Here is a 19,009-nt window from a genome sequence, read left to right on the forward strand (position 1 = left end):
GGAGTTTTTCATATGTATTGCATCACTGCAATCACCAATAGCAAAAGCATTGCATTTGGAAACTATCTCATTGAGACCCTGAAAACATACAACTTGGTTAAATTAAAAGCAAACTACCCATTCAAAGCCAAAAAAAACAACAACAAAAACAAAAACCAAGTTAACAAGAGAGCAGCTATTTTGCTCATCTCCTAACAATAGAAGATGATTTGTATGCACTTCCACATCTATGATTTGTACCTTTATGAACTGCTTGTGTTCCAATGGCAGGACCTCCATTTGTAATACATGATGATTATGACCCACAATAATCAAATCTGACACTTTCTTGAATTAATTTGGTACTCTAGATCCTGTGACAACACTTTTCAGCCTTGAACTATAGCCGTTACATCATTTTGTCGAACAATTTGCGCGCGTGGGCGACGACCCAGGCTCCAGGTCCAAATCAACACTCGGCATCCAGCTCGCCATCTCGACGGTCAACACAGAGAGCTGTAGCCCATTGCTGAGCATATACAACTGTAACATCCCAAAAATTTACCGAAACAAATCACTCGCCAAAAATCGTTTTCAAAATCTTTTTCGTCGCTGAGCTCAAATCATTCCAAATTCTTTCTTGTCCGAGCTCCTGATTCTCCGAAATCCTTTTCCGATGATCCGCCGTTCCGACACACGAATTCAATCCCCGTCCTTGTGTTCCCATTTTCCTCGTTCCACATGCGAGTCGCTTCCGACTGAAGCCGCCGTGCGCGTGCATCGACCGCCGCCGCAAATCCCGCCGGCAGCCCTCTCTCTTTCTCTCTCTCTCTCTCCATTTTTCTTTTTCATATTTTCCTTTTTTCTTTTTTTTCCTTTTCTTTTCCCCTTCCTTTCCATTCTCCTTCTTCCTTCTCCTCCTTTCCCACGCGCAGCACGCAGAGCAAAGCATGGCGTAGCACCAAGGTGCCCCTCCCCTCCCCTCCCCTATGCAGCGCCCCCCTCCCCCAATTGCGCGACCTCCCCTGCACGCACCGGGCCCTTGCCGCCTCGACGCTCGCGCTAGCCGTGAACCAAGCTCGCGCAGCCGCCGCACGTCGACCCGCCATTGGCCGCCGCCCCTCCACTTGCGCCGCCCCCTCCCCACTTGCCTGTCCTTCTCTGCACGGTCGTCCTCTCGCCGTCGCCTCCGAGCGCCACCGCGTCGCTCCACGACGCCAAAACGGCCCCCACCGCCATTAATCGCCTGCCAAGCTTGCCGGCCGCCAGCCATCGCGCGGCCTCCTCCTCCCGCCCTCGCCAGCCTATAAATAGGCCTCTCCCCGCGCCGCTCTCCATCACCGCAAGCACCACCGCCGCCCCTAGCCCCCTCCCCGGCCCTGCAGTGCCGCCGCCACGCGCAGCTCCACCCGCCTCCGCCGACCGCTGTCACCCCGCCTCCTCGCGTCGCCCTCCCCCTTTTCCCCCTCTTCCCTGGCCGCCGCCGAGTCCCAGGGCCACCGGAATCGCTGGTGCCCAGGGCGCCACCGCCTCCTTGCCACCTCCTCTGTTTCCCGTGGAGGGAGGAGGAAGAAGGTGGCATTTTTGCCAAAACCCCCTGACCTTTCCCTTTTATATTAAGAACCCCCCCTCTCTATGTCCTTTTCTAAAAGAAACCCCCTCCTATTTTCCTTTTCGAAAATGAACCCTTCCACCACATAAAAGTAATTTCAACTAGGCCCCTGCACTTTTCTAAGGTGATCCTAATATTTTTAGAAATTCTAATCGGGCCCTTGCCATCTCAAAAATATTTACAAAGAAGCCCTTGAACCCCCGTTTAACCCCTAACCACTCCTTCGACTCATCATTTCATGCGCCAAAAATCCTCCATTTGCCCCGAAACTTTACCACGCCATTTCAAACATAAATCCGGCCGTGCCATTAGAAAACCACCCAAAAATATTACTCCTATCTCCATATCTTAATTTCTTCCGATTCGAGCTCAACGATAAAGCCTTTATTTCTTTTTCTTTATTGTGTGTTTGTTTGTGTGCGCCATAGATCACGGTGTGAACGAGGGAGAACCCGTCGACGAGCAGTACCGCGAGCAGGTGTGCGAGGACCAGTACCGCGAGCCCGAACCCGAAAGACAGTACCTCGATCAGGACTTCCCGGAAGACCGTGTGAACGGCAAGTTCAATCTCATCATTTGATGCATATTTTATCCCAATTTTATAAACACAACCTACTGGCCTGTTTTATAAAACTGCATATGTTTTTACTGCTAAAACATGGTTGGATAGCCACCCCTTGATTTGTTATAACCATTCCTTGACCACCTAGATTGATGTCTACATATGATTCGTTCCGTGTGGATGTTAATCACTGCTAGAATTGCTTAGGACCTTATATTCATTCTACTACACATCAAATGTGATTATTTATAAAAGAAAATGTGTGAGTGTGTGGGAAGGGAAAAAGGTGGATTTGTTGAAAATAAATGAAGGACGTGTCTCGATGAGATGGATGGCATTTCTGTGTGAATTGCCAGAAGGTGTGCTCGTAGTTGTGTGATTAAGCAAGGTTGGGAGATATCCATCTTGTCACTATTAAAGACTGAGTTGATGTGTCATCTCACCTAACTCAACTTATCGTACAACCACACGACCGTTGTGTGTGGCAACGGCTTAGCATAAATCTCACTAGTTAGTCTGTTAGTCATCAGGAGAACTGGTGAGCAGCGGGTGATCAAGGAGACGGGATAAGATCTTTGTGAATTATACCCCGGTTGGGCCTCGTTGGTAGGTCAACGACCCCTTGGTGGATCCCATGTTGGCTACTCAGGCCTAGCTAAGGTGGGTAATGGCTTCGATGGGATCTGCACCGACACTAAGGTGATCGTGTTGTGGTACCCCGCTTGTGGGTAAAGTATACACCTCTGCAGAGATAAAAACTATTCGAATAGCCGTGCTCACGGTATTGAGCGGGTTACGGTTTGGTCACATAACTAGTGTTTCTCCTGGGAATGGTTGTGATGGCGTGTGTTGTTTTGGTAAAGTGTCCGGCAGCTGTGCCGTGTGCTACGGCGGATGAGGAGTCCGGTAGCAATTTAAAACTTGGATCTTGTGTGAATCAACCCTACGTGTCAAGATAATTGCTTTGAAAACCCTGTTCTTTCAAATAAACCCGTGCATAAAAATTAGCTTTACCGCAAATTAACCGATAGCCTTATCCTTGATTAATCTTGTGCATATACTCTGTTTATACCCCCCTCCGTGGGTGCGGTTGGACTTGCTGAGTACGTTTGTACTCATCCCGATATTTGTTGTTGCTTCAGAGGAAGATTCGGACTTCGTGGTTGAAGACGTTGAGTAGAGGTTGCGTCTGCACCCAACTCTGCCTGTGGTGTTGGCCCTGTTCAGGATGCTTTCGCTGGCGCGATACTCTGAGCCCGAGCTGGATCTCATGTGGGTCGTACTTTGGTGTATCACCGTAGCCTTTTTACTTCTTGTTATTGTCTGTCTCGAGTGTCCACCTCCTCGGAGGATTGTACAGTGATGTACCATCTAATGTAATAAATGTGTATCAGCCTCCTGGGACTGCTATTTGTATCACATTTGAGTATCTCTTCTGAGGGGACGCTTCAACAACATATCGAAATGGTTAAAATCTGGTGCTATGTGCTCTCCTCTCCGCATCCCACGCACAAAAGGGGACGCGTGTCACGACCAAGCGAGCTCTGGATGTTTTGCAAAAAAACCCTTCAAATTTTTAAAATTTTTAACTCAGTGGAGCACATCCAAAAGGAATAGAAACAACATTCATATATTTTTCACATACGTCCTCATGTTAAAATTTAATTCAACACGAAGAAGAAAAAATCAATAATATTGTTGTTTTTACAAATATCCCCCCGCGGACACTTTTGCAAAGGAACCCTCCCGCAGCCCCGAACTCTAACCCGTCGCTCTCCTTCCCTCCCCGCCACCTTTTCGCCCCCTCTCCAGCTCCCCACCGCCGCCATCTCTCGTCCTCTCTGCTCTCTGACTCCCCGCCGTCATCTCCGGTCCCCTTCTCCCTCTCCGCCTACCTCCGTCGCTCCTCTGCCGCCGCTCCTCCTGCTCTCCGCCAGTTCCGGCGGGATCTGGATCCGGCACGGGGCGCGGGTCGGAGGGCATGGGGCGCGTGCCGGCCGGCCACGATGATGGGGGCCAGGAGCCCCTCCGCCCGCTGCACCACCAAACGCACGCGCCCCAGCTGGTTCCTGTCCATCCCCTGGTCGGAGCTAAGGGACTGGCCACTGCCGGCCGGATCCGCACGATGGTGGGATGGCGCCCTCGCAGTAGGCGTGGGTTGGCGTGGGTCGCCGTCGGCCTCAACGCGCGGCTGCTGTTGGCCGGCTTCCTGGCCGCCTTCGTGCTCCGTAAGTACACCGACACGGCGCCAGTGACAGGGAGCCCCTTCGAGCTCCAGAGCTACGCGTACTCGGTCCTGGTGGCGGCCTAGGCGGCGCTAGGCGGGATGCTGCTGCAGGCGCCCGTCGCCGTGGTCTACTGGGGCGGACGTCGGAGGCTGCCCAGCATAGCGGCGCTCGATGCCAGCATGTGCCCACTGCCACCGTCAGGGGCGGAAGGAACGGTGGGTCAGGGGGGGCTTGAGCCTCCCCTACCGCCACCGGAGCCATGAAGCCCCCCTAGAGCCCCTCCATGAATTTTTGAGGCTGGATGCAATGTGAAGGGGGGGCTGGAGGTGGAAGACAAGCTGCAGTCGCGCTGCTCACGAATTGGACGGAGAAACACACTATGGCGGCCCACTAAAATGTTAAGCCCAACTGCCCAAGGCCCAGCGAGAGAGAGCAAAAAATATAAACCACATCGTGCATCCACCAGGCTGTCCAGGCAGCCGGCGGCTCGTTGCTCGACAGGCAGAGGCGACGCAGATCCAGGCGGAGCCGCGGAGAGGCGGACGGCGGGCAACTGCACAGGGCGCCCGTGCCGTGCGGCAGCGGCCACAGGCCATAGCGGCGAGCGGCAGGCCACCCGGCGGCCAGTAGCCCAGCGCCCAGCGCCCAGCGGCAGGGGGGCCACGGGCACGGCCGCACGGGGCCCGAGCCCGCGCGCGGCACGCGGCACCCGGCGCCAGGACTGCCCTGCGCGGCACGCGGCGCTCCGTCAGCGGCGGCCGGTAGGGGCGGCGCCAGAGCCCGCGCGGCAAGTCTGCCTGCGCGCAGCTGCGCCGGGACCTGCGCCCAGGCGCCCAGCGGCAGGCAGGGGCGGCGCCACCGCGCCAGGTAAGAGGCAGGTATGATTTAGTTTCTATTCTCAATTTCTTTGATTCAGTAGATCTATGATTCAATTTTCATTTTCAATGATTCAAAATTTGATTGGTATAACAAATTTCAGAATGTCGAAAAGAACTATACAATCATATTTTCAAGTTCAAGTGCTTCAACTCCACACACTAATGAGAGCACATCTGAACCAAAGAAATCTAGAGCAGAGTTTAGTCATTCAGATTTAATTGGGGATCCTGGAAAACGCAAACCTATTGATGATTATCAACCTGAAATTAGAGATCAAGTAAGGAGGGCATATGCTTTGAATGGTCCAACTCAACCTCGTGATCTTGTATTTCCTCGTAAATGGATGAGTGGTGAATTTAGATCTTTTCAGAAGACTTGGTTTGATGAATTTGATTGGCTAGAGTATAGTGAGTACAAAGGTGCAGCTTATTGCTTGTATTGCTATCTCTTCTTTAATTCGTCAAAGCCTGAAAAATTTGGTAGTTCGGTCTTTGCACATCAAGGTTATGTGAATTGGAAGAAAGCTAAGGGTACTTTTAATAAGCACAATATTTGCAAGACTCATGTAGAAGCTAGGCAAAAGTGTGAAGACTTTATGAACCAAAGGACAAATGTGGGTAGAAAATTAGTTCAAGTGGGTAAGGAGGAAGAAAAACGCTATGAGATTCGTTTGACAACTTCTTTAGATGTTGCAAGATTTCTCATAATGCAAGGGGATGCTTTCCGTGGACATGATGAGTCTTCTACTTCGCTTAACAAGGGTACATTTAGAGAAATGGTTGATTGGTACAAAGATAAGGTTGAGATAGTGAAGGCGGCATATGAAAAAGGTTACAAAAATTGCCAAATGTTATCTCCTTATGTGCAGAAAGATCTTACAAAAGCTTGTGCAGAGGAAGTCATGAGTGTCATTATGGATGAGATTCGTGGTAGAAAATTCTCAATGCTTATTGATGAGTCTCGAGATGTATCAATAAAGGAGCAAATGACAGTGATTCTAAGGTTAGTAGTTGTATTTTCTTGCTTACGTTATTACCTCTATTTCTATAGTTTTACTAACACACGATGAAATATGGCATGCAGGTTTGTGAATGATGAAGGGAAAGTGATGGAGAGATTTCTTGGACTTCAGCATGTTGAGAGTTGTACAGCTATTGCATTGAAAGAAGCTTTGGTCCGTATGCTTTCAAGTCGTAAGTTATGAATCTCTATGCTTCGTGGGCAAGGGTATGATGGAGCTTCTAATATGAGAGGTGAATTTAATGGGGTGCAGAAATTGATTCGCGATGAGAATCCTTATGCTTTCTATGTGCATTGTTTTGCCCATCAATTGCAACTAGTGGTTGTTTCTGTCTCAACTTCTAGTGCATATATTGCAGATTTCTTTAACTATGTTCCTTTAATAGTCAACACTGTGGATGCATCTTATATGAGAAAGGATGTTTGCTTGCAAAGCATCATGATGTGTTGCTAGAAAAGATTGAGAATGGTGAGATTATGACCGGAAGAGGTTTAAACCAGGAAAGTAGTCTAGCTAGACCTGGAGACACCAGATGGGGTTCACATCTTAAAACTTTGCTTCGCATTTTGGTGATGTGGGAGGCTATCATAGATGTCCTTGAGATAGTCAAGAAAGATTCTGTTAAACCAGCATGTACTGGAGGAGCTTTAGGTTTAATTGGAAAAATGGAGAGCTTTGATTTTGTGTTCATCATGCATTTGATGATAGAATTGTTGGGCATGACAGATATTTTGTCACGTGCTTTGCAAAGGAAAGACCATGACATAGTTGAAGCTATGCATTTGATAACGGATGTGAAAGATAGTTTGCATGATTTAAGAGAAAATGGATGGGAGCCATTACTTAAAAAAGTGAAAACTTTCTGTGAGAAGAATGAGATTGAAGTGCCAGATATGGATGAGGAAATAAATATCAGAGGGACATCTAGACGTAGGAAGCAAAATGTAACAAACATGCATTACTATCATGTTGAGATTTTTCTTGTCGCCATTGATGCCATCTTGACTGAGTTGAACCATCGATTTAGTGAAATCAGTTCAGAGTTATTAGTATGTATGGCTTGTTTTAACCCAAGGAACTCTTTCTCTAATTTCAATGTGGATAAACTTATGAGACTTGCTGAAATTTATGCTGAGGATTTTGATATTGGTGAGCTTACTCTTTTGCCAAATCAACTTAAATCCTTCGTCAACCGTGCTAGAAGAACTCAAGAGTTCCTTGGATGTTCTGAACATGGAAAAGTTGCTGAAATTATGGTCAAAACTACGATGAACACATCTTATGAATTGGTTTATCGTCTCATTGAGCTAACATTGATACTACCAGTGGCAACTGCTTCAGTAGAGAGGATATTTTCAGCCATGTCCCTTATAAAGACAGATTTGCGTAGTAAAATGGGTGATGAATGGTTCAATGACTTGATGATATGCTATAATGAGAAGGAGATATTTAGAAAGATTGAAAATGAAAAGATCAAAAAGAGGTTTGAAGAGATGAAAAACCGTCGTATGTTAATGCCTAAAAAATTGATGGTACGCTCTGTCCTATTCTAAATTCATAATTTGAAGGTTCAGTATATGTTTGACTAATCAATTGTATCTATTTCTGTAGATTGCTTCTTCGGATGAATAATGGGTGTCACCGTCACGCCCGTCGTCTATTAGTCTCGTACTTTGGCTTTTCGGTATGGATAAACTGCATTTTTATTTTTTCATGATGTATTTTTAAATTTCCATCAGTCATTGATGTTTCAATATCATATTGCTTCAAACTATTATATTTCTCTTTTGTGGGGTGTCTTAACGGAGCTACAAGTTGGTGTAGCGTGTTTTTCAGCCCCTCCTAAATTTTTTTTCTGGATCCGCCACTGGCCACCGTCCCTGTCGCCCCGCTCTCTTCTCGCCGCTGCTGCGCCCCTGCTCGCTGCTCCCTCGTCGTCCCTCAATCCCAATCTCTCCCTGTCACCTCTCTCATCAGATCTGGCGAGGCAGTGAGGAAGCACGACGAGATGTCCATGCCGCTCACTCGTTGCTGTCGAAGCTTGGCAGGGGTTTCGCCCTATTCATCAACGTCAGGGACGACCACAGCACCACGCTGCTGCATCTCGCGGCCAAGCAGGGGCGTGCAGATGTTGCTGGAGAACAACGGCATTGTATCCGCTTTGACAGGCTCATACAGGTAATCTCACTAATCTTGCCGCTGCCTCCATTAGCCAGGGGATCAGCTCAATTGGCTCCTCTTCCTCAGTCAGATTGCGGATGCAGATTCCTTATTGCTTTCTGCTGCAGGTTCCCTGGTAGCACGTCGTTGCATCTTGCTGCTCGTAGTGGGAACCTGGATTGCATCTAGAAACTGCTTGCCTGGGGAGCATATCGTCTCCAAAGGGACTCGGCAGGGTGAGCACCTCATCCCTGACATGCAATTAATTTATTGCTCAAGGCCTGAAACCTTTGTATATAGTTGTTGTTCCGATTGCCAAGTTATTTGTAGTTGTGATTAAGAAACAAAAACCGCTGGCCCCTGTGTCCCTTGTTCAACTCAACTTGCCTACTATGAGTGGAATTCAAAATAGTGTTGCATTGAGATATCAGGGTTCAGGGTGTCCTTGTAGCTTTTTGTCGTTGAGTAGTCATGCTTGTACTCACTCAGTTTGAGCACTCATTTTTGCAAACAAATTGTCCTTATCCCAGAGATTAGCTATGTCTAACATGGGCTACTTTTTTTTTTGAATTTCTAACATGGGCTACTTGAAAAGTAAGAAACAAATAACTGGTTAAGTTGCACAAAAAAAAACTCAAGAGGAAGAGAGAAATAACTGGTTGAGTTGCACAAAAAAAAAATCTTTGTAGTTACCCTTTGGCATCTGAAACATCATTTCATTGGCATGTTGCTTCCATGTATGGGATTACATTTTTTTTTGGGGGGATTGGAACATAATGTGGCAATTATGATACCTGAACCTTCGCTCTCTAATGCAATTGTCTATCTGTAACTCTGAATATACCCTTTATTGCATATGCATCCCTACAAATTTGAGCTTTTTTGATGCACTTGGTATTTTGTTTGAGATTCAGAAAACTCCTGAAAGCATTGCCATGACCATTTTCCATCTGAAGGTTTCTTGAAATTAAGCATTACGAATGTTTTCGTTGCACTCTACTACTGTGTCACTACTCTAAAGCTTGACATGAACATTTTATGCTCCTTCATTTCTGTTGTTCCAAAATTAAAGTTCACTTGCAAAGAATGATTTTTTCCTTGCAATGGCAGCATTCACATCTCATGAAGTTGCTGCCAGTGACCATGTTCATGGGGATTGGACTGATGGACCGCTTCTTGTCACAAGGATACATGAAGGGTCTGAGAAATCTGCAGTTGCTGGGTATTGCCTACATCACCCTGGCCACCCACATACAAGAGAACCAGCAGTACAATTGGTAATGTTCTCCTCTGTGTTGCATGCTTTAATTTTTATGTCTGGTTTTTAAGATACGCTATTATGCATAATTGGTGAATCCTAACTAGACCACTAGCTCCCTTCCATGCTCTCTGTATTGGTTAGCTTCTTGACCATGGCATCTACCTTATTCAGCATCTGATGGATCTCATCTTTGCTCTCAACATCATACTCTTTGTTGTCTATCACAAAAGTAATGCCATGTGTGTTCTATGCTCTGAATTTTAGTGTATGTTCTCATCTGAAAGTGGTGTGCAGTGTCAACTCAACTGTCAAAAGTGAACGAACATGCTTTTTTAAGTTTCAAAAATGAAAATATTACAGGAAAGTTCCTCATCCTTTTTTACGAAAAGATAATTATTAATCTTACATGCGTCCTCTAAAAATATGATTTTAGATTGACTATAACATACTATGCCATTTAAGTTATAAATTGTAGACTCACACTTCAGTTTATTGTATGGTCAATACCTCTGTGCCATGACAATTCCATATAAAATTGCTCAATATTGCAGATGCACCAGTACAATTGTCGGAGTTAGCGACTATGATCCAATGTGATGGCCGAACTCAAAATGGAACAACTTGCAGGTATAATGGGATGAGCATAGGTATGGAGAAAGACACGAAAGAGTTAGCCTATGGGATATTTGGAACCCCAGAAAACTCTCTGGTTTTCTCTTGTCCATTGAATTTGAATTGGCAATGCATTCCCAGTTATGGAGGTACATCGCTTCTCTACAATTATCGAGGTTTTCATTCTTTAGGATCAAGCAGTAAGCTGAACCAATCTTCCTTTTTCATTCGCAGTTCCTGGGCTACAAATTGAATCTGTAAACAAGTCATCAATTCCAAGGCACAAGCAAATCCATTTGGTAACTTGATCATCTCAGAGTTGGCTTCGATGCTTAATCAATCTGGCCAGAACCTCGGAAGTCCGCTTGCTTCGAAACTCTTTTTTTGCAGATAGACATCTATGTTAACATGTTGATGATGTGTTTGCTACCGGATGTGGTGGTTTCGTATTGAATTCATCTTCTTCCATATATATAGTTTGATTTTCACATTTTATTACTTTATGTTTACTTATATTCGATTGTTCAAACGGTAGGGCGCGCATCGCGCACCGAATGTTCTAGTTAAGAAACAGCCTGCAGCCTACACTATGCCCTCAGCCCTCCAAGCTCCAGCCAGGATAGCGCCTCCCTTCCCAGCCGGCCAGCCGAGTCACAAGCCCACAACCGGCGTGGCGCCACCCATCCTTCCCCAATTCAAAAACCGGCACAAGGTGTCTCCCAGAGGCTTTAGCATTGCTGCGATGCTCAGGCAGGCGAGCAGCGCCACCGGCGGTTTCACCCCTGCCGGTGCAAGTTCGGTGAGAGTCTTGTCTTGTGGGACGCGATCTGGGCCGTGCAATTGCTAGAGCACCGATTACGATGGTCCGTTAAAATTGGAGCCCATGTTTTGGACTGCAAGGCCCATCCAAATCGGTACTAGTAATCCGGCCTTCCCAAAGGCAAAGGGATCAGTCCTGCTACGTACACACGCACTTCTGCAGGGGGGTTTATGCAAATACACCAGCTCGCCATCTCCGCCCGTCGGCCCTGGTGGTGGTGGGTGGGCCTGATCGAGCCTAATCACCGGCGAGGTGCCGCGGCCGCTTAGCACGCAGCAGCTCCGGCGAGCTACCGATCCTTCTCGGCCCCCCTTGCCACCGCCCTGAACCCTAGTCAAACTCAGTCCTCAGCCATGTGCATCGCGGCGTGGGCGTGGGATTGCCACCCGGCGCATCGCCTACTCTTGCTCTTCAACCGCGACGAGTATCTCTCCAGGTGCGCGCCCCGCCCCGTCCAGCTCTACCGCCGCTTCCTATGTCCGATGCATCTATATCCCTAAGCCTACGTACCCGCAAATTGGCGCAGGCCGACGCAGCCGGCGCAGTGGTGGGCGGCGGGGGAGGACGGCAAGGAGATCCTCGGAGGCAGGGACGAGCTCGGCGGGGGCACGTGGATGGGGTGCACGAGGGACGGGAAGCTCGCCTTTCTTACCAACGTGCGGGAGCCCGACTCGATCATCGGCGCCAAGACCAGAGGACAGCTCCCCGTCAGGTTTCTCCAGGTTCGACCTTGTCAATTTTGTGATTGTTTTTTCTTATTTCAAATTCAAATGATGGCATGATGATGGAGGATTAAGATAGATTACCGTGAGACGTGCTCTGCATATGCTGCGAGGAAATGAACTCTTCTTAAGATGTTATATGCCGGTAGGCGACCATGGTGCCAATCTGTTTGTGTAGATAAGATCATCTGCAAAAGAAAAATGTAGAGGCATGGCTGTCTCTGTCTTGAATGTTAATTGGTTTGCAGTCAAGTTTCAGCATTCGTTTTTGGCACTCAAACAAACTAGTCTCTGTCTTGAATGTTAATATTTTTGAAGAAAACCTTGCGTCATAATTGCTTTATGTTGTATGTAGGGCAGCCACAGTCCACTGGAGTACGCAACAGAAATTGCAAAGGAAGCAGATCGGTACAATGGTTTTAACCTTATATTGGCTGATGTGAACTCCGGAACCATGGTTTACATCTCTAATAGACCTGGAGGTGATCCTGTGATTCAAACAATTGCTCCTGGACTTCATGTGCTTTCAAATGGTGCAATTGATTCCCCTTGGCCAAAGGTAAGACGCACATTCATTCTCTATGGATATTATGATTAGGAATGTGATTATTTTTTTTGAAGTTATAAAACATTTGAGAGATGAGATTCTTCTGTGCACAAGCTAATGCGGTCATGCTTGTCCGGGTGCGTTGTAATTTCAATTGCTACAGGTCTACTTGATCCCCCATCAGTTTATTATGGAAACTGCCCATTAATTTTGCATGTTGCAGTGAAACGCAGGATGCTCATTCATCTTGCAATTTCCTTTGACATGCTAGCTGGTTGGGCTTGTTTTTGCCATTCAACTGTTTCCTTCTAGAATTCCCTTTGGTTATTTTATCAACAAATTCCTATATGCAATTTTTGTGATGTTACAAGTGCATGATTATCTGCTTAATTTACAATTACAAGAATATATAAGGAAATCACTAGTTATTAACGGAACTTGTACTGTTATGCCGAATGATTGGTCTATGTGTGTTATTTTCGCTTTCTCTGAAGCTGATTGACTAAATAATTTGGACAATTTAGTTGCAGAGGATTCGCTAAGTTGGTTTAGTAGCCGTAGAGTTCATAAGTACTGACTATGCTAGTTTCATCGTGTTCATCTCATTTGTGCTACGAAAAGAAGAGATGAGCTAGTACAAATAATTCACAATTTCACACAAAAGCATACCCTTTTTTCTGCTCCTTACTATTATTAGCTGTTAACCTAAGGATGCCATTTTTTTCTCGCTCTTCGAAGTAAGTTTCAAACTAAACTTCTTCCAATAATTCAAAGGCAAACAATTCTTGGACATACTTGTAGAATTCATTTCCCACCTTGCAGGCACTGCGTTTAGGACAGAGTTTCAAAAAATATCTGGAAACAAATGATGATTCGGAAGCCTCTTTAAAACAAATGGTAGAAGAGTCGATGATGGATACAATCAAGCCTGATAGATCTATGGTGCCTGATACCGGCGTTGATCCTGAATGGGAGTACAAGTTAAGCTCTATTTTCATTGACACTGCAAAAGGACAGGTAATACGTATGACATTCAGTATTTGAATAGCTATGCAGGTGTCTTTTCATAATTCTTTAGGAAACAGACTGTAGCCATTTTTCTGTTTGGTTTCAGGCACGATATGGAACACGAAGCATGGTGGCGCTAGCAGCAAAATTAGATGGTGAGGTAACATTCTTCGAGAGGTATTTGGAGAACAGCTCGTGGAAGGAGAATATCATTCAGTTTCAGATGGAGAAGGCACAACATGACTTGAGAGGAACTTCAGAATAACGGCAAAGACTGATCGGTTGCTTATTCTTTTGCTATTGCTTCTTTAAGAGTATAGCTAGGCCAACAAGATCATAGGCATAAAGTGGCTACTATTGATGGCCCTCTTTGTCCAGATGTATAGCGATGTTTATACGAACGCAACAAGAATTGAGCTGTGCATTTGTTATGGCCCGCTGCCATTGTATACTGAAGGATATCGATTCCACTATGTAAAAAATGGCCTAAAGTGATGTGCACAAAGGTGACATGTTGTTGTTGTACGTCACCCTTGTTATCTAGGTGACGTGCAAAGATGATACACGTCACCTTTTATCTTTTGGTGGCCTCTCTAAAACGTTGTCCGTCACTTTTATTATGACATAGGTGACGTGCAACATTAAAACACGTCACCTTTGTTATAGATGACGGGCCCGTCACCTATAAGTTTGATACAGGTGACGGGCAATATTAAAGCACGCCACTTATAATGTTAGTATAGGTGACGGACTTTGATAAGTAAAATTAAAGCACGCCACTTATAATGTTAGTATAGGTGACGGACTTTGATAAGTAAAAGGTGACGGGCAACATCAACGCATGTCACCTTTGTGATGACATAGGTGACGTGCAACATCAAAGTGCGTCACCTTTGTGATTTTTATTAATATTTGAACATACAATTTTAAAAAAATTAAATTGTCTTAAATCAAAAATTGGTCTATACAAAAGTTGTAGGCCTCAACCAGATACAACTTTGTAGTTCAAAATTTTTTCAATTGAGGTTGTTTTGGTATCCAAATATATGATTTAGATTTTGAATTTTAATTTTTCAAAATTTTCAAATGACCTCAGATGGGAAAAAATATATACGAAAGTTGTAGCTCGCCACCAGATCTGTAACTTTGTAGTTGAAATTTTTTTCATTTGAGATCGTTACACCTCTGAAAAAGGTTATATAAGACATTAGAAAGTAATGATAAAAAAATATTTCATTGTTGGTTACATGTGATGGTGTAGCCCAGTGGTAGGGGAGGGTACACGCGAGGCTGAGGTTGTGGGTTCGAATCCTAGTAATGCCAGAAAAAATCGCGCGACTTGCGACTTCAGACGCGAGCGCGGTGGGAAAAATATTTTTTCGATTTTTATTCAAGCTGCAAATATTTATTTTAGCATGCAAAAGAATGATACCCGTCACCTATGTGTTGACATAGGTGACGAGCTAAGAATATCATATGTGACGGCTAATACTGATGCCCGTCACCTTTTATGTAAATAGGTGATGGACTTTTGCCCGTTATTTTTCTATTTTAATCAGTGACGATGTACAAGTGACGGACGCGATGCCCATCACCTTAGAAAAATGACGCCCATCACCATTGGCCTTTTCTTACATAGTGTTCTTTGCTTGCTCCGAAAATTGCTGAAATTACAATGTCACCGTGGAGGACGGTTAAAGTCTTTTTTCCCATGGAATCCGTGGCAACAATTAATTGGAAGTGAGCATACCTTTTATGGTTGTAGAGTTTTTTTTTCGAAATATGGTTGTATAGCTTTTCTGGCCGGCATCAAACGTGAGCGAGAAGCCGAGAACCAAAATGTTCCTGTCACACGACCGACTCACCTAGTGGTGCTCAATTTTGTGGTCACATCAAGCCTTCTAAATAAATTGTTAGAATGATAGAATCTAGAAATTAGCCTAACTATTTTTATTAATCAGTTGTCAGTGTGCGGGTAACCTGCTAGCGGTTTATAAGGGACCGGGATAAATGCATTTTAAGTAGAAAACACATGGTGACATGGATCATCACGATTCAACTCAACGTGGATGCATTTTCTTTGGGTGTGTTGGTATTTATTTTTTTTCTTGATGGGGTGTGTTTGGTGTTTTTGAAAGAGAGAGAGGACGAAGAGACAGTGACTGCAGCTGGGCCGACAGAGGGTGCAGGCAGCAAAAGTGGGCCGTACCGGGCCTCGTGATCCACTTTTCACCAACAGAGCCCAAGTCCCCATCCATTCTCACGCAGCCACGCGGCCCACGCCTCCTGTCCGCCGCGCGCATCATCGGTCTCCCTCGCTAGCACCACATTTCCCCAACCAGACCAAGCCTTCATCCCCGCTCCCACAACCCCTTCCTCACCGTCACCGGCGTCCTAGCCCTCCGCAAACCCTAACCGCACGCCGCCATGAAGGCCAAGGCTGGCACCGACACCTCGTAAGTTCGCCTACCTCCTGCCCTCTCTCGTCCCGTGCGCGATTCGTATGTGGCTTGCAGCGGGTAGCGACTGATTCCTGCGCGTCACGGCGCGTGTGGTTTGTTGCGTCGATGCAGGTTCAAGGCCGCCGGCGCCAAGCGCAAGAAGGCCGGCGGTCCCAAGCGCGGTCTCACCCCCTTCTTCGCGTTTCTGTAAGCCCTACCCTCCCTCCCTTATCCTCCCGCGTCTCCAGATCTACGCGCATCCTATTTCAGAACTTCAGGGATTTTTTTGTCGAATTTTATGCATGGTGGTGTTTGTAGGGCTGAGTTCAGGCCGCAGTACCTGGAGAAGCACCCTGAGCTCAAGGGCGTAAAGGAGGTGAGTTGCTTCTCCTAACCCTAGTCGTGTAGCTCGTTGCTAGGGTTTCGCTTGGGTGACTCATATGTGTCCGTGTTGGTTGGTGGGTTTGCTTGCAGGTTTCCAAGGCGGCTGGGGAGAAGTGGCGCTCTATGTCCGATGAGGTATACGAATGCCTGCAATGCTTATATAGTTTCTCATATTAGTTACTAGTTAGCGTGTCTCTGTGCAGTAAAAGGAAAGATAAATACTTCTCGTGTTAACTGTTTAATGATTACTTGTGTAGGAGAAAGCGAAGTATGGCGGGGGCAAGAAGCAGCAGGAAGACAAGGCAAGCAAGCCCACAAACAAGAAAAAGGTGATATTACTAGGTTTTTGCTATCTGTTATCTTGTGAGTATACTGTTAGATTTTCATGATGGAATATGAGTAGTTAGATGAAGCCAGGACTCATGCGCTTGCTCTCTGCTGCTTGACTATGCGCATCGTGATACATTAGGATTCCGTGGAGTCACTTTCCTTTTTGTCCCTCACTCAGTCACCGGAGGTTTATAGCAATAACTGCATGCTCTATTCAGTGCTATTGCGCGTTGATTCCCTTTAGGCTATCACTCTGTCACTGGGGGTTTATAGCCATGACTGCACACTCTTTATTGCTGATGCACCTTGATTTGGCTCCACTGGCATGGTAACTAATTAAGGGCCATCTGTTGTTTCTCTTGTGAGCGGTTAACCTCCCGCATCATTCTCTCCTGGAATCTTAGTAGTTGGATGAATCAAGGACTACACGAATGATAAAAGTTTTTTTGCCACCCTGTCCATTGTCATATGTTATTGTCTACAGAGTCACTTCCCCTCCATGTCATTTAGGTTCTCACCGCCAATCTGGCAAATCTAGTCAGTGCTGCTGCACCTGGATTCAGCTCCAATAACATGGGAAGTAATTAATGTGCGTTGTCGGTTTCTTGTGAGTGGTTACCCTCCTACACCGTTATATCCTCCCATGATGGAATTTGAGCTGTTGGCTGAAGCAACAACTCATGCACGTGTTTTATGCTACTTTCCACCCTGTAAATTGTGATACACTACAATTCTAGGTTACTTTTCCCTTACCATTTGGATTTTCACGTCCCAATCGTGCAAATCATCACGAGTGTTATAGCCTTGACTGCACACTCCATTAAGTGCTACTGCACCTGGATTTAAGTTCCTATAGCATGGGAACTAATTAATGTGCATCAGTTGGTTTTCTTTTGTGCAGTTACCCTCACCGTATCCTCCCATGATGGCACGTGCTTTATACTAGTTTTCACCCTGTCATGTTACCCTTCCTTTCCATTTGGACTCCTCTCAAACTTCTAATCCATGTGTCTGGATTGTTATAGCCATTCTGTGCGCTTCGGAGCTGCTTCACCTTGAATCGGCTCTAATGGCATGGGGACTTGGTGCTGACTGCTTAAACCTAGCTTCACCCCTTCCTGCCTAGCACTATCACAGCAGAAAATTGTCTTGTTGGAAACCCAATCTTGCAACCTGTTCCTTCTCTGGAATCTTTGGTTTCAACCTCAAAATTTCCTATTTGGATGTTCTCCAGATTTTAATTCGGAAATTATCCAGCCTTGTTGAAAGTCATCTTTCAATTACATTGGAAGCTGCCTACTTAGAATGTTGTCTAGAAGTGAGAAATTCAGGAGAAGATAGTATGAAGATCTCTGCTGGTGTCTGAATAGGAATGCTGCTTCTGCTGGTTGCGTAATTTATACATCCAATGATAGGCACTTACCCATATTACTGTTTTCTCGAATTCCATGAAATTGATGTTGTACTTCCTGTACTTTATGCTTCTGTTTTAGTGATGACGTGCTGCATTATTTTTATCAGGAGAGCACTAGCTCCAAGAAGGCCAAGACTGATGGTGGGGAGGGAGAGGAAGTGGAAGGTTCTGACAAGTCCAAGTCGGAGGTTGAGGATGATGATGAGCAGGATGGCAACGAGGTATATAAAATCCATGTGTCATAGTTCTGATGGGATTTGCCTATTGTTGCTAACATCTGCTTAATTTGTTCCTTGCAGGATGAAGATGAGGAGTAAATATTAGGATGGGGAACAGCAGCTATCCAATTGGGTGTTTGCTTCTTTTGTATACCTAGCTTCCTATGCTGCTGTTCCTTTTGATGTTATATGCTGTAAGGAGAATCTGTAGATGGAAGGTACCCTAGGGCTATGACATGCTGGAGTACCCGTTTAACTATTAGCAGGGAAAGAGCTGGATACTGTTGCCAGCCTCATCCGCATGTGTAAACAGTTGTTTTGCTTGTTTTATCGACCGATTGGGTGACTACCCTTCAGTCTTGAGATGTTTTATCATTTATACTGTGATTGTTAGGACCATCTACAATTTCACATTTTTCATGCATTCTCATTTTAAGCTGCAAGTTCAGCCCAGATTTTCAGCACTGAATTACGGCAAAGAAACGTTGCTACGTGCCATGCTAAGCTAAGCAGGATGGGGTTGCATTTGAGGCGCTGCCCATGAGAGCACCTTCTATACACGAAAATTTTTTGGTACAGTATCATCCTCATTAGCTTATAGCGTAATGGTCCTGTGGTGATTCATTTATTTACAATAATCTACTCCCTCCGTTTCAAAATGTAGTTCGTTTTGACATTTTTAGATTTATATATTTTGCTATCAATCTAGATATATGTTATATCTAGATGCATAACAAACACTACGAATCTAAAAAAGTAAAAATGACCTATATAAAAGTAAAAATGACCTATATTTTAGAACGGAGGGAGT

At 45.5% G+C, this 19,009-nt stretch overlaps 4 protein-coding genes across 4 annotated transcripts; all 4 read left to right on the plus strand.

The window, feature by feature from the left end:
- The first annotated feature begins 4,479 nt into the window (after nucleotides 1–4,479).
- On the plus strand, nucleotides 4,480–6,648 carry LOC120640279 (zinc finger MYM-type protein 1-like). Its single transcript, XM_039916132.1, has 3 exons — nucleotides 4,480–4,596; nucleotides 5,361–6,262; nucleotides 6,344–6,648. The coding sequence occupies exons 1-3, from the start codon at nucleotides 4,480–4,482 to the stop codon at nucleotides 6,462–6,464; spliced, it is 1,140 nt and encodes a 379-aa protein (XP_039772066.1). The 3' UTR covers nucleotides 6,465–6,648.
- Nucleotides 6,649–6,658: 10 nt separating this feature from the next.
- On the plus strand, nucleotides 6,659–10,809 carry LOC120640280 (the record flags this gene model as incomplete). The annotated part of the gene is made up of 6 exons (XM_039916134.1): nucleotides 6,659–7,813; nucleotides 7,893–8,459; nucleotides 8,570–8,677; nucleotides 9,552–9,718; nucleotides 10,330–10,463; nucleotides 10,549–10,809. Coding segments are annotated over 2 exons (1,176 nt in total), but the record flags the coding sequence as incomplete, so codon positions are not given.
- A 480-nt stretch (nucleotides 10,810–11,289) lies between these two features.
- Nucleotides 11,290–13,936, plus strand: LOC120641451 (transport and Golgi organization protein 2 homolog). The gene is made up of 5 exons (XM_039917594.1): nucleotides 11,290–11,570; nucleotides 11,661–11,856; nucleotides 12,212–12,415; nucleotides 13,226–13,420; nucleotides 13,518–13,936. The coding sequence occupies exons 1-5, from the start codon at nucleotides 11,488–11,490 to the stop codon at nucleotides 13,674–13,676; spliced, it is 837 nt and encodes a 278-aa protein (XP_039773528.1). The 5' UTR covers nucleotides 11,290–11,487; the 3' UTR covers nucleotides 13,677–13,936.
- A 1,764-nt stretch (nucleotides 13,937–15,700) lies between these two features.
- LOC120641452 (DNA-binding protein MNB1B-like) lies at nucleotides 15,701–18,609 on the plus strand. The gene is made up of 7 exons (XM_039917595.1): nucleotides 15,701–15,867; nucleotides 15,985–16,059; nucleotides 16,171–16,228; nucleotides 16,327–16,371; nucleotides 16,494–16,565; nucleotides 18,088–18,201; nucleotides 18,280–18,609. The coding sequence occupies exons 1-7, from the start codon at nucleotides 15,839–15,841 to the stop codon at nucleotides 18,295–18,297; spliced, it is 411 nt and encodes a 136-aa protein (XP_039773529.1). The 5' UTR covers nucleotides 15,701–15,838; the 3' UTR covers nucleotides 18,298–18,609.
- The last annotated feature ends 400 nt before the right edge of the window (nucleotides 18,610–19,009 follow it).

The sequence above is a fragment of the Panicum virgatum genome, chromosome 7K, assembly GCF_016808335.1.
Source record: "Panicum virgatum strain AP13 chromosome 7K, P.virgatum_v5, whole genome shotgun sequence".
In the NCBI taxonomy this organism is placed as follows: domain Eukaryota; kingdom Viridiplantae; phylum Streptophyta; class Magnoliopsida; order Poales; family Poaceae; genus Panicum; species Panicum virgatum.